This window comes from Artibeus jamaicensis, unplaced genomic scaffold (genome assembly GCF_021234435.1).
Source record: "Artibeus jamaicensis isolate MK-2021 breed Jamaican fruit bat unplaced genomic scaffold, CSHL_Jam_final contig_2259, whole genome shotgun sequence".
Classification (NCBI taxonomy): Eukaryota; Metazoa; Chordata; class Mammalia; order Chiroptera; family Phyllostomidae; genus Artibeus; species Artibeus jamaicensis.
Genome location: NW_026521468.1, coordinates 3,916,664 through 3,932,010, shown reverse-complemented (window position 1 = coordinate 3,932,010; position 15,347 = coordinate 3,916,664). Strand labels below are relative to the sequence as shown.

Below are 15,347 nucleotides of genomic sequence, written 5' to 3'. Positions count from 1 at the left end.
GGGGGTAAGAGAGGGATAATAAAGCCCACCCAACAAAGGGCATTGCGAGTATTAAATAAAATGATACAAGGGAATAAGTTGGTAAAGTGCCGATACTATAAAAGTGTTAGGTGACATTATGGAACTCAGTTTCAGCAAAGCCTGTAAATCTTCAAACTGACTTTGAATGGTGACCTGACGGTTCCAGACTTATATGGGGATTAGGCACCATGGGCTCAAGTTCATCAAACAGGAACCAAAAACATGCCATCTTATAAAAGCTTATAAATTGCCCAATACTGCTAAGAGTAATAAAGACATTTGAACTAGTGGTTTGACCTTGCAGACCTACGTCAGCCACTGCCTGATGGAACGAGGTCAGGGACCAGGTTCAGTCAAGGAATTCAGCAGACCAGTAGAAGGGACGCACCAGGCTGGGGAAATCTGAATAAGAAAGAATAAGCCCTCGTCAGGAAGCTCTGTTGGTTAGAGTGTCTCCCTGCTATGCTAAGGTTACGGGTTCAATCCTCAGTCAGGGCACATACAAGAATCAACCAGTGAACACCTGAGTGAAAGAACAAATCAAGTCTCTCTCTCTTTCTCGCTTGATTGCTTGAAAATCAATCAATATGTAAGTTAATAAATAAAAAGGAAGAAGAACCCTATGTGAGAAAGGCAGAAAAGGTGTAACACAGGAACTAAGTCTCCTGGGGGGTGAGCACTTGGCGGACCGGGGAAGGGGAGGCCGCTAGCAGAAGACGGGGTCCCGGGAGGACTCTGCATGACCGGGAACTAGAAGATGGGAAGTGCTGGGAGGCTGAGGGGGAGAGGAATGGCTGGGGGACCAGGAGGAGATAAGATGGTAATAGTAACAGAGATGAGATAGGCAGCAGAGGGTTGGATTGTGAAGGACTTCACCTATGAAGTTAAGCAGGAAATAAGGAAACAACGCCACTCTGGAAAACCTGAGAATAAAAAGATTAGATGTAGCCTTTAGGAAGATAACTAGCAACATTATGAAGGGGGAGCTGAGGTACGGACTGAACCCGAAGTTAGACACTCCAGCCCCTAGAGGCAAAGTCTTCAGTGTGTGAGATGGGAGAGGACGGTGCTGCCCTCGACCTTGGAAGGCTGCAGGCCCTGCCTAAGAGACCCGCACACAAACGTTTAAGCTGTGGGGCTCATTAAACAAAATGTCTAGTTTTTGACCTCTGGGGTAAACTTAGGCAATAGCAGTGGGAATTAAGAAAAGACACATCAAACAGTGCTCCAATACAGTACTAATCAAAAGGGTTTAGTCACTATAGATTTAGCACATTTAAAGGACGTGGGGTGTAAAAAGAGGAAACAGGAAGATTTGGTGGATGTAATTAACAGAGTTCAAACATACAGCAATACAAGCAGATAACAGACACTGTGTAGGGGAGATAATGAGCTGTTATCACGTGTTGAGTTGAAGGGCCTTTGAACATACTGGTAGGTTTGCCAAGTTAGACAAAGTTTGTCAAGATTCTTGAAGCTGGAAATAAGGATCTGGCCCTGGATGGGTGGCTCAGTTGGTTGGATCATCGTCCCACACACCAGAAAGCTGTGGGTTCAGTCCCCTGTCAGAGCGCATATCTAGTTGCAGGTTCGATCCCCAGTCTGGGGACATATATTGGAGGCAACCAACGTTCCTCTAGGTCTCCCCCCACTTCCTTTCTCTCTAAAATCAATAAGCATGTCCTCAGATGAGGAGGGAGGGAAGAAGGGGAGGAGGGAGGGAGAGAGGACGGATCTGAAATTTGGGACAAACAGCTGGGCTGGTAAAAAATACTGAAGACAGCTGAATTTATGCGCACATCAGAAATCCTTAGAGGAAGGGGCCGGGGAAGAATGAAAACATACTTAAGGCAAAACCTTGAATCATCAACAGTTATGGGATAATTCAAAGAGAACAACAGAACACACTGGAAGTTCAGAGAGGACAAGGAGGCCTCACAGCCGAGTGCAGTGTTGCTGGGGGAAGAACAGAACGGTTCAACAGCGCTAAGTGCTTGGCAGGGATGAAGCAAAATAAAGGCTGAAACCAGGACAGCAGCTTAGGTACTGGGTCAGGTGATCGGGAGCTCACTGGGCATCTCCAAGAAAACATGAGAAGGGTAATAGGGGCGGAAGCCAAAAGGAAGGGTTGCCGAGGGGAGCAGAGCTGTGGGAGTATCGACTCTGCCTCATTCTATCCTTATTGCGAACCAATTACGTGCCGAGCACCCTGGATACAATTCTGATAAAAGACGATGATTTTCATACACCTACGATCAGACAAACCCAGGGCGCACCTGAGCACCGGCCAACCCAGTCTCGGTGAAGGACAGGAGACTCCAGGAAAGAAGAGACTCCCACGCTCCGGCCAGCTCACTGGGGTGGAGTTGGGGCAGGGTGTTTCAGAGAAGGCCCGTTTGTACGAAGGCCCGAAGCAAAAGAGAACATGGATGTTTGGGGTAACTGCAAGGAGCAGGAGCAAACTTTGAAGGGGGCAGTTACCCAGTATCAGGGCTGAAGACTTATTAAAAAGTTCAGACGTGAGGAGGAGGGAGAGAGGGCAGTAGCCTCAACAGAATTAGGAACCAGAGTTGGTTCTTCATAATACCGCAGAAAGGAATTCGGAAACCCACTGGGAAACAGTGAGTGTTCCCTGAAATTCAGTATTCATGATAATTAGGTAGATAGGTAGATAAGCAGATCCGTGGGCCCCTCTCTTCCTTTAACACTAGTTCCATTTCGGCCAGGCGGGTAGCTCCCTTGCCTAGAGCGTCATCCTGAGATGCCGAGGTTTGCTCCACAGTCACGGCACACAAAGGAATCAGCCAGTGAATGCATAACAAGTAGAACAGCAAATTGATGTTTCTCTTTCTTTCTCTCAAGTTAATAAATTATTTTAAAAAAAAAAACAATAGTTTGACTAAAGTGTTTCTCACAAGACAAAAAAAAAAAGAACAGAAAACAAGAGCAAAGATGGATAAAGCTGTAAATCGGTTTGACTTCTCTAAGGTTTATATAATAAACGGTCTAATTAGGTCTAAAACTGTATCTAGATGCCAAATGAATGAAACTTTCCCCGCTTAAGCCCCAAAGAGCTGAAGGATTAACTTCAAGCTAGCCCGAGATAAGGCAGTGACTCGCTTCTGCATACTGAGGACTTTCCACTGCAGCTCAGTCTAGCTAATAAAACTAAGAAAGAATGGGGGGTTACCTGATTTTGCCTGTTTCAAAACATTGCCAAGACAGAAAGCAAGCTGCCTCCAGTTCCCGCGGCTGAAGTCCTTGGAGCAACATTCAGATGAGATCATCTCAGGCACCAACAGCAGTGGCTTTCAGGCAAAGTGAATGGTGCCGCCTGGGGACATATCTTTGGTAAGCAAGATTGCAACAGAGCAGGCGGTTTACCCAGGGCCGTGCTGACTCATGCCAGGCAAGCACACTTCCCAAACAGCTCAGCCGGAGCCGACCTCCGTGCTCTGCAACCTGGAAAAGAGGAGCCCCACTGTTTTTTTTAATTGACTGCTGATTACTGGGGACAGGTAAACCTCATTCCCCTAATGCCGGTCCCTCCTCGGACTCTGAAACCTTTACCCAGAAAGCCCCAGTGGTCACTTTCTGAAATTTCATCTGAGAACAGCTGGGGCGCAGGACAGCAAGATGCCTGGAGGGAGCTGGGCCCCAGCTCTGAAGATCACCCCCAGGAGGCTAATACGGAAATCTCTCTGCATGTACAAACTACAACACCTGGGTCCAAGGACCTGGGGCGCTCACTGTCACCGCAGGCTGTTCTGCCACTAGGGAGTTTTCATGAGCTCCAGCCAGACTCACTGTTCTTTCCCCTCTAGGCCTCCTCTGGCCTCTCTACTTCCTCCGACAACTCAAGTTCTCCAATCAAGACCAATACTGGAGGTGGTTTCATCGGCTGTCACATTCTCTCTACTAAAGCTGAACTATCCACCATCCTACCTACTAGACGCTTAAGGAATATAGTCTGTGAAAGCTGCATGAACACTTTGAAAAAAAAACAAAAAACCTCTGTTTATGTTAATTCTTACTGGCCAGCTTACTTTTAAAAAATCAATTCTAGAATGACTGGATCATCAACAGCAACTAATTATTATTGAATTTGCCCTGCCAGGCAAGAATTGGCATTGGTGCTATACAAAGAAAACAAAAGATTAAGACCTCACTTTCTGTTTTCATTTGACAAAAAATAAACCAGAGTTCACACGAGATCCTTCTGTTCCCTGCTCAAAAGTCCTCACAGCCATCACCTACTTCTTAGCCTAGTCACTCGAGGCCACCACATCGAGCTCCACCCATCCCCCCGAGGGAGGTCTCCCACAACAAACTGGACGCAGCTGCCAACTCAGTGGTCATTCAACAAATGTTATTTTATTAGGTCAATTAAAATATACATGTAGACCGTCATAATTTGGGTTTTAAAAACTACGCTACTTAATTTTATTCCTTTTCAACGGGCCAGTCTAAAAAAAGTTACTTATCCAATCACCTAATTCCCCTAATTACATTATTACAGTAGGACAGCCACACTGAGCTTGTAGAAGGCTTTATGCTCCCCCTTCTATTTACTTTATTTTACTTTTTTATGTTCCCTCATTTACTTCCTCCCCTTCAGTGTCTCCCTTTTCAGAAAACAGCTGTGTTGGGGGGGAAAAATACAGCAAATAAAAATTTTCATTTAATTTAAGCATGGAAAAAGAAAATGGCTGTTTAAAGTTCTCCTACAGTGTCCGTCAGTTAGTCCTTTTCACAGGATGAAAGTACCTTTACAACAGGCCACCGCCATTATCTCACGGACCACACTCCCAGCAACACCGCTGCAGAGGACGATAAGTCCCGGCGCTGTGACGGGAAGCAATGCACAAGGCCACACAGTAAAGACGAGCATGGAACCTCCAAAAGGGAAAACAGGTACTGTTAGGAGCTTCTGACTCATTCCGTATTAGGAAATAAGGAAGAGAAAACCCGGAGGTACTGTGCCTGGGAAATAAATGTAAATTATACGGACAGCGACCGAGGGGCCAGACACACCGGAACTCGCTGACTCTGCTGCGATGAACACCGCTCAGCAGGTGAGATAAGCCGGCACCGACGATCGTTTCCCTGTGTGGGGTCCCCACAAACACAGCCCTGCTCATCCTAGTCACTTCCTTTAAACTGAGAAGGCTGAGGACTACACATTTAGAGCTTTAAAAAGACGCTGAATCTGAAATAATTTCAGCTGCTTGAGGTTTTATGAGGTTAAATGAAAACTATGAGAATATAAAAATATGTACGGGAAATGTAAAAAATAATGGTGGCCTTGCACTTAAGGTCTTTCAATGCCTTACCTTAGAAGTCACACAAGTAATTCACTGCCTAAGCTACATAGGTTCACTTTGCATGGGTGGTCACAACAGATGTGTTAGAGGGTGTGTGTGTGTGTGTATATAAAATATGCACACATCCACACCCATTGTTTTGCGTGAAGAGGAGTATGTAATGTCATTGATACCCCACATTTTGTTCTGCAATATTTATTAACATTATAAAGCAGTTGTCAAGAGAATTAAAAATATTTACTTCTCAGAATTCTGCAGCTTTCCAAATCCATAGAAAATTACCAAATACATAAAGATATGAAAGGACACATGTGCCAAAGAGGGAACTGCAAATGGAGCAGATCAAGGTATTTTTAGCTTTATCTGCATTTGAATTGTTCTTAACAAGTATGTATCCAAATATTATGTGGTAATTTAAAACTCCATTGAGCCCTGGTTGGTGTGGCTCAGTGGATTGATCACTAGCCTGTGAACCAAAGCATCACCAGTTCGATTCCCAGTCAGGGCACATGCCTGGGTTGCAGGCCAGGTCCCCAGTGGGGGGCCACGTGAGAGGCAACCACACACTGATGTTTCTTTCTCCCTCCTTTCCCCTCTCTTTAAAAATAAATAAATAAAATCTTAAAAAATAAAAATAAAGAACTAAAATTCAGTTGAACTTTACAATTTTTTTAAACTTATTTATTTATTTCTAGAGAGGGGGGAAGGGAAGGAGAAAGAATGGGAAAGAAACATCAATGTGTGGTTGCCTCTCATGTGTCCCCTACTGGTGACCTGGCCTGCAACCCAGGTATGTGCCCTGACTGGGAATCGAACCGGCAACCTTTTGCTTCACAGGCCCCTGCTCAATCCACTGAGCTACACCAGCCAGGGCTATCATTTTTTTTACCATTTATAAACTACTTAATCTTGTCCCCTTCGCACTTTTTCAACACCTACCTACTCTCCCATTCACAACACCCTAAATAATATTGCACATTTCTTTTTAACAAAATGGATCTTAATATGTCCGTGTACTTCTTCTCACAGGTGGTGAACTGATAAACCCAAAAATCCGTGGCTGCCTCGCCGTGTTGAAAATCAGACACCGCCAAACTCGAATCTCTAGGGTCCTGGGTTCCCTTAACCTTTTTTTTTTTTTTAACTAGTATACCTCCTCTTCAAAAAGGACAACATGCATGTCAACCAAACATCTGTCATCTAGCAAATCACAGAAACTAAACATGAGAAATGAAGGCAATTTTAGGGTACCCAAGATCGACTCCAAGCGTGCTGGAGTCAGCAGGGGGTGCTCACTGCAGATGACCGGGGCCCACCCCGCCCCAGATGCTGAATTCTCCGTGGTGCAGGGAGCCTCCGGAGTCCGCATCTTTAATGAGCATCTTCCCCTCCCCTCCCCAGTGACTGTGATGCCGCTGCGCCCTGGGTCGTGTTTTGAGAGACAGGTCAGAGCTATGTTCCCGAAGCAAAACGTGCTCTTTGCAAAGTTGTTGTCCCGACCCCACCAAACTGAACAGCAGTCTCATTAAGCGTGTCTCAGACGTCAGTCCCCTAACACAGGAGAAAAAGGCCAAAAAACAGAGCAATCGGGCTGAATCTGTTGTTCATTGGCCCATTATTTTCTTCAGACCTCCAGAGACATTTATCCTAACTACTTTTGAGGATTTTTTTTAAACAATTTTCAGGTTTTTATTTTTTTTTTTAAATATTTTATTATTTATTTATCTTTAGAGGCGAAGTGGGGGAAGGAGAGAGGGAGAGAAACATCAATCTATGGTTGCCTTTTGTGCGTCCCCTGCTGGGAACTGGCCTGCAGGGAACCGGCCTGCAACCCAGGCATGTGCCCTGACTGGGAATCGAACCGCGATCGTGTGGTTCGCAGGCCCGCACTCAATCCACTGAGCTACACCAGCCAGGGCGAAGATTTTTTTTGATGTTTTTAAAAAAGTCTGTTGTATTTTTCCATTACCATTTAGTCCCCTACACCCTCCTCCTCTGTAATCACCCCACTGTTGCTTGCTCCTGTCCACGAGTCCTTTTTCCTTTTGCTCAGTCCCGCCACCCCCCAACCAGCTGTCACCCTGCTCTCCATCCATGAGCCTGTCCCCACTTCCCTTGTTTGCTCAGTCTGTCCCTTGGGTTTCCCACCAGAGTGCGGTCCCACGGTGCCAGTCTTTCTCTGACTGGCTCATGTCACTCAGCGTGATGCGCTGCGGGCCCCCTATGCAGCCATTAAGGGTCTGAGTGGTCACCTGCAGTCCTGTTATCCTGAGACGTCTTCGCAGCTGAGGCGCAGCACAGGGGCTCGTGGGATTTTTACGGCTGCGAAGATTAAAGTTCACTTGACTCAACAGAATAATCAAATAACACAAAGGAGAAAACCTCCCAAAGACAGGGGCTGAGGGCGGAGGCTGCTGAACGCCTGGGGAGGCGGTCTTGCCCGCAAATGCAAACCGGGGGAGGCCGCACAGCTCACGTGTCTTCAGAGTCCCCCGATGCCAACTTATCACGGCAGCATCAGCCACCGCGGGCTCGCGGTACCACTTGGAAGCACAAACCTGCTGTATACAATGGCCTCTCCTGGGAGACGAAAGCCGTTGCCACAGCAGGAATCGTTCCATCTCGGGACCAGAAGGACCGGGCAGTCCCTTTAATCTTTAACGAGCTACTTTCGCGTTCGGATGCAGGAACAGGCCCTGTGTGAGGCACAGCCGCAGCGCTCTGCTGCACGACCACCCCTGCGCTTCACGAGGGCACACGCCCGGGCTTGTCCCCCCCGGGGTGTTACCAGCATCTGCTCCGTAACATGAGTGTGAGCACTTTGTGACCCCCTGTGTGTGACGCTTCAGAGTTCAGAAAGGCAGCCGGTACCCAGGGCACAGCAATGGCCTACCTCTGGCACCGCCACACGCTAGGTTCCCAAATGTCAGGAACAGAAAGCGCGGACGCCTGCAGGAAAAGGAGAGATCTGGGCTGTCAGGCAGTCTGCGGCCCTGACGACAGGACTGGGAGAACAGAGGTCGGCAATGTGACCAAACTGCTACCCTGGGCAGCTCACTTCAGACATCTGGCAACAGAAATCTTGGAACCATTCAATGGGTGTGATTTTCTAAACGGAGCAATTTCTTCATTATTTCTCCTGAGCTGCTACTATGGAAAAAGGGCAGGGAAAAGGCCCTGTCGTCAAACTCCATCACCCACACCCCCAACTGCTTCATAATGAAGTGACGGTGACACTCCCGTCCTATTCCTCAGTGACAACCTTTCCAAACATGGATTCTGTAATTCCACTTAGAGTATTTCCTGAATTCCTAATTCTTCTTTACTACGTGCCTCTGGGTTCTTCCCCTCCCCAAACACACACACACACACACACACACACACACACACACACACACACGCTTTCTCTCCTTCTGTCTCTAATCCCTCACCCCATGCCCACGTCCTGCCTCCAACAAGTCAGACTGGCTACATTTTCACCCTGGTTCCCACTAAAAATGCCACAAGATCAAGTTACCCCCATTCAGGTCCTCAAGTCTAGGAGGCCTTTGTTGACGTGTGTTTCACCTGGGCGGGTGCCGCCTCGCCAGGCAGATGAGGTTACTTGTCCACCTACAGTTAATCTTCAAACTGGCTCCTGTAGGCTGTGGAATAAAGGGTAAGACTGCACAGCTTGAATGTCCCATCAAGGTAATCAAAGTAATGGAAGAGGGAGAGAGGACAGAGAGAGAGAGATTCCGAAATAAAGACCCAACTGTGTATTGCAGCAGCACTTAGGAAACAGGCCATCTGAGTGGCTGATGAGCAGAAAAACACCCAAAGGACTGCATATTCTCTAAAGATGAGTGCGTTCAGTTCTTGCATCCCTCAAGGTTCTGTGAGAGATCACATCATAAAATCAGACTTGTGTTCCTTATTTTTCAAATGGATAGATATATACTAACATCCAGAATTCTAGTAATTTACTTGCAAATAAAACTACAACCTTATTTCAAACCAAACCCCTACAACAGGAATAAAATATATTTCAGTTAGATCTTTCAAAGGTATCTCTCTCATCCCTTTTATAAGAAAACAAATAAAAAAAAAAAGTTAGAGAAAGGAACCCCAAGCTCTGTCCCAGGGATTAAGTGCTTTAAAAAAATCACAAGGAGAAATGCGTATAAATACGTCACCACCACTGGGAGGCAAGGGGAGGCCCCACAGAACAGGCGAATGAACTCGCACACACACGTGCGCACGCGTACAGGGAACACTTTCGTACAGGAGTGGGCTGAGTCAGTCTACGGCTGTGACTGCAGAAAACCAAGTTTACTCTTGTATTATTACTTCTCAACTATGGTATTACTTTCCATACAATGAACTGCCGCCACCTTTGCCAACCCCTCCTACACACAAAAAGATACAAAAAACACATATAGTTCAAATGTCTCAGAGCATTCAACAGTAGTCACTTCTGCTTTATATACATTCTTTGTACTTTAGTGTTTTGTTTTTTTAAAGAATTTATTGATTTATTTTTAGAGAGAAGGGAAGGAAGGGAGAACGAGAGGAAGGCACTGATGTGAGAGGGACCAAACCCACAACCCAGGCCTGTGCCCTGACCAAGAATCGAACTGGCGACCTCTCATTTTTCAGGACAACTCCCAGCCACCTGAGCCACAAGGATCAGGACAACTATCTCAGTATTTTAAAATAAGGAAGGTATAAGCTAATTAATATTACCAGAAAGTACATAAGATCGCTTCACGAATAAAATGAAACAGAACAATTTAAGAAGTTGTGAAGGCCATCCTAAGCCAAATTTTCAGTATATTTAAGGCTATATTCATCGAGGCAAATTCCTTAAGAATTAACCAAAAATTCATAGTTTGGGCCCTGGCTGGGTAGCTCGGTTGGTTGGAGCATCCTCTTGTGCACCAAAAAAGACTGCAGGTTCGATTCCTAGTCAGGGCATGTGGCTGGGGGTTGCCATCCCCAGTCAGGGCACCTGCAGGAGGCAACCAACTGATGCCTCTCTCTCTCTCTCTCTCTCTCTCTCAGGTCACTAAACATACCCTGGGGTGAAGACTTCTTTAAGGATCCTAGTGTGGGGACAGCACTGTTTCCGTTCTTTCACCATCGCTGGATGAGGGGTGCTGAGGGAAAGGGACGTGCGTGACTAAAAATGCAACGAGTCGTTCAACGGCCCGACCACTACGGAGAACTGAGGGAGGTGAAAACTTTGTGAAGCAAGGCACACTTCATGTGACTTTGCAGTTCCCCCTGTGGGGGGAGAAAGAGGATTCTCTGAGCAGGGATCAGCGAAACCACCTGAAACACACTGCGGGCATCACCTGTCCCTCCAGGTCCCTGCATCTGAGCGACAAGCCGCCGGGCAGCAGAGCGGCCCTGCAGAATGACCTCTCACTGGCGACTCGGCTCAGCGTGCAGCCACAAGTGTCCTGCTTGAAGTCCAAAGCATCGACAACTACACCGAGGAGACAAACAAACTGGGACAGACGTGGTTACCAGGTAGGGCGCCTCACACATGACAGGCTTCTTACTACAAATGGTTTGGTTTTTTTAACAAAAGTCTCTGCAGCGGTCTTCAAAATGTGAGGGAGAGGTCAGTGGAAAAAATGTAAATGATGTTTCCTCTGTGATTCTCCAACGCAGCCCCACAGGCCTCTCACGCCCCGAAAGCAGAACGCGCATCTCAAGCCCAGGTGACCGAGTTTCGCTTTCAGTGCTTACTCATCCGGCTCCTTCCTAAAAGCAGTCGGTCTCCCCACCAGCGGTTTCACTGTCGCTCCGCACAGGGCCCTGCGAGGCGTGTGTATTTACATCTTCCGAAGAAACCAACTTACTGAGAAGGCCTACTGACATACTGACATACTGACATACTGACAAACAGCGAGGAACTCCAAAAAAGAAAGGACAGAAGACAAAAGCCACCCATAAATTCTCCTCTAACCCGATACGATTTCGGGGTGACTAGTTTATGTACGAGACAGAACTACGGTTTCGGACTCAGGGAGAACTGCACAACAACCTTCAGTGCGGAGGGAACTAAACCTGGCAAACCAAGCGACAAGCACTGCGAACATCACTTTAAAATCACACTGCACACAGGAGGCCTGCGTACAAAAGGGTCACTTTACGGCCACGCTGTACGGACGGCACCTGTTTCTACAGATCTGCTTGGAAAAGCAACCCTGGCGCGGCCTGACAGGTGAGCAGCGGCGGTGGCCTGGTGCTGACAGCTGGGTCCTCACGGCCAGACCCCGGGGGTTCCACGCCCGCCCGCGGCCTCAGGCCCACTGCTCATGGGCTCTGTCTGCACTGCGTTTTGGCCTCTGCAGAACCCAGGGAGCAGCCCCGACGCCCCACAGGGCTGTTGGGAGGATGGAATGGGTTCGCGCAGTCCCCGGCACGTGGTAGGCACTCGAACTGCTGGTAGTGTCTGTGCAGGTGCAACAACGTAACAGAGAAGTGTCCCAGGGCAAAGCACGCGTAGGTCATCTTACACCGGTGAGCCTTCCCCCAACTCCCGCTGAAGAACACATACAATTTCATTCAGAGAAAAATGCCATTTTACGCAACGCGATGAGCAAGATAAATCCTGTTGAGGGGGCCTAACGCTTCCCAAGCTCATTTCAACAGGAAAGGGGACTGTTTTGTAAAGATGGTTTTCTAACATCCGTCACCAAACGTAATGTTCGAAGTAAAATTCGAGACTTCACAGAGCGAGCATGGGACTCCCCAAAAACACCTGTACCCGCCCTCGTGTTTCCCGTCCTTCTTTCTTAACCAAGGTCCTAAACACCGGAGTCCCCTGCAGGCAGGCACACAGCGTGACAGCGTGCCCTCGGAGGGAACTGTCACTCCATTAGGGGGGAAAAGGCTCTGGGAGTCAACAGTCCCATAACAGTCCCCGCCCCCCACCCTGCCCCCGTTAGACCAAGTTTGTCCTGGAGGTGCTCACAGAGAAAAGGCCTGACTTGAATAACCGAGACACGTACAACACCTTTCTGCATTTCTAGGCTTCCCAACTCTTGAGGGGGCAACCAAAGACACTTTGGAATCAGGAACATAAGCCGTTCCCGAAAGCGTTCAGCAGTGCTTGTCCGAAGCCGGACATACAGCTGGCCGCCGGGACAGCGGCAACACGGCCGCCGCGCTGCGCTTCCTAACTCTGCGCCTTCGGAACAACTGAACGCTCCCCAGAGCAAAGTCCAGGCACAGGGAGCAGTGTTCCCTGCAAACACCCAAACGGCCTCATTATTGTTTAACTACCAAGTAACAGCTCCAATGATGTATCAAGTTCAACATTTCGACCCACTAAGTAATGAAACCAGGATGCAAAGCACACATGAACAGATTTCTCTCCCCTGCTCCAAATCGAATTTCATTTTGACATTATAGCCACACCAACTAATTAAGGCTTATTCTAAACTACTTATAACCAGCTTCTAAAAAGCAAACACAAACTGAAGTGCCTCTGACACTACATACCCCCGTATTTTATTTTCTATCTCCCCCTTTTGAGCACCTTTATGAACTATGACTAAAGTTACAGGACAAGAAATGTAGTTAAAAGAGGTAAATCTCCCCCCTGATTCAGGCATCAAATCCAAGTTTTATCAATTTCTTCTTAAATACATTAAAGGTGAGTGTCTATCACCTAATCCCCAATAGTAAAATTGTGGTTCTGATCTACCAAACCCCAAGTGGTGGCCCTTCTCTCCCCAAGGAGGAACGGGAATTCTCCTTTGGTTGCTTCAGTTACAGGGAGCGCGAGGAAGAAAAGGACCAAGCACCTCTGGTACTGGGACACCCCCAGAGCCACCTAGGACAAGGCTATCCAAAGTATGCAGCTGCAGACCCTCCAGGGAGGTCCAAGCTGAGATACACACCAAAAACATCACATTAAGTACGTAGAAACTTTTACAGCACTTTGACGCTGCCATGAGCTCCAGAGCACGGTTTCTCTGGTAACTTATTTTTCTTGTACTTTACATTGTAGGCAACAGATTGAGCGGGGAGATCACTTCACAAAGCTGATCCTCTCACAGGCAGTTTGAGAAGCACTAATTTTTCACACTATGAAGGGCCGATTCAGTCATTTATTGCTCTGAAGCTATCAAAGCACCCTTGCCCTCACTGTTCTATGGCTTCGGATTTGAAGGAAATTAAGAAACCAATATGGAGAAGCCAACAGGTTTCCATGGCATAACCTAATGGAAAAAGCACTACATTAGGGGTCAAAAGACCTCACTGCTTTGTCTGCAAGAGCCAAATAATCAGCTGGAAACCCTGGGCTAGTTGAGTCTCTATTCTTGTCTGCAAGATAACGGCAGCCACTCACATCCATGCTTTTCGACCCTACTGCTGGGCTGGCCAGTAAGTGCATTTGGTTTTCACGTAAAAGGGCTCTAGTAGCACTTAGTTGGCTTTAACTTCATTCAAAACAATTTTGTTAGACTGTTTTGACAGCTGTCATATCAGTGTGCATTTTTTTAAGTATCAAAATTGGTGAATTTTTGTGTAGCCACTTTAACATGAAAGATGGAAGAAAATACACATTTTTGGCATATTATGCTTCATTATGTCAAGAAAGGTAAACAAAAGGGTAGGACTTCCGCCAAGAGGGAGGCGTAGGTGGAAACACCTTGCGTCCTCGCACAACCAAATCTAAAAACAACAAAGTTTTAACAACAACAAACACAACCAAACCACACCGAAAATCGACAGTACAGAGTCCGAAAACAACGAAATGCTCAGCTAAACTGCTAAGAGGGGCGAAGCCAGCAGCGGAGCGGGTAGGCCAAAAAGATCCCCGACCAGGGTGGTGCGCAAGCAGCCGAAGGCGCGGATCCCAGGTGCGGGCTAGCTACGGTCGAGCATTTGCGTGCAGATAAACCAGTGAAGAGGTGAGTGAGCATTGAGACCCCACGGCACAGGGCGGCAGGCTTGCACATTTCCACTCAGATAAACAGGTGGGGGCGAGTGGTGGGACAGACTGGGCCAGCATGCCATTGCTCCCTCTCTGACCCTGCCCCCACACACAGCGTCACAAACCAGAGACCTGGGTGGCCCCTCTCTCCCCTGGTAAACAACTAAGGCTCTGCTCCTCATATGTAACAGGCACAAACAGATCAAAACATGGCTCAAGAACAACTCAGAGCCCCAGAGCTGATAAATCTAAGTGATGAAGAAATAGCCAAACTTTCAGATGCACAGTTCAAAACACTGCTGATCAGGATGCTCACAGAACTGGTTGATTTTAGTCACAAATTAGAGGAACATATAAAGGCTAAACTAATTGAAATGAATGGTAATGCACAGGAAACCAATAGTAATGGAAAGGAGACCGGGACTCAAATCAAGGGAGTAGACCAGAAGAAAGGAAAAAATGACCAAACAGAAAAGAATGAAGAAACAAGAATTCAAAAAAATGAGGAGAGGCTTAGGAACCTCCAGGACATCTTTAAATGTTCCAACATTCGAATTATAGGGGTACCAGAAGGGGAAGAGAACAGTCGCGAGTGGAAACCTTATTTGAACAAATAATAAAAGAGAACTTCCCCAATCTGGCAAAGGAAATAGACTTCCAGGAAATCCAGGAAGCTCAGAGAGTCCCGAAGAAGTTAGACCCAAGAAGGAACATACCAAGGCACATCATAATTACATTAGCCAAGATTAAAATGAAGGAGACCATCCTAGAAGCAGCAAGAGATAAGGGGACTGTCACCTACAAAGGAGTTCCCATCAGACTGTCAGTGGATTTCTCAAAAGTGGATTTCTCTTACAGGCAAGAAGGGGCTGGAAAGAGGTATTCCAAGTCATGAAATCCAAAGACCTACATCCAAGATTGATCTATCCAGCTAAGCTTTCATTTAGAATGGAAGGACAGATAAAGTGCTTCTCGGATAAGATCAAATTCAAGGAGTTCATCATCACCAAGCCCTTATTATATGAAATGTTAAAGGGACTTACCTAAGAAAAAGAAGATAAAAA

At 47.0% G+C, this 15,347-nt stretch overlaps 1 protein-coding gene across 8 annotated transcripts in view; it reads right to left on the bottom strand.

Moving 5' to 3' along the window:
- Positions 1–15,347, bottom strand: part of RFFL (ring finger and FYVE like domain containing E3 ubiquitin protein ligase) — a 63,017-nt gene that overhangs the window by 38,354 nt on the left and 9,316 nt on the right. For 2 of the 8 annotated variants that reach the window (XM_053661149.1, XM_053661176.1), the window contains exons 1-5: positions 10,403–10,483; positions 8,863–8,989; positions 7,598–8,294; positions 4,789–4,917; positions 3,212–3,355 (exon numbers count right to left, since the gene is read on the bottom strand). The exons of 3 other annotated variants lie outside the window; for them this stretch is intronic. In XM_053661149.1, the coding sequence (XP_053517124.1) occupies positions 3,212–3,308 (97 nt within the window). In that variant the 5' untranslated portion in view covers positions 3,309–3,355; positions 4,789–4,917; positions 7,598–8,294; positions 8,863–8,989; positions 10,403–10,483. Of the gene's footprint in view, positions 1–318; positions 424–3,211; positions 3,356–4,788; positions 4,918–7,597; positions 8,295–8,862; positions 8,990–10,402; positions 10,484–15,347 lie in introns of those variants that run through there. 3 more of the 8 variants (XM_053661163.1, XM_053661171.1, XM_037167245.2) reach the window with 3 other exon arrangements.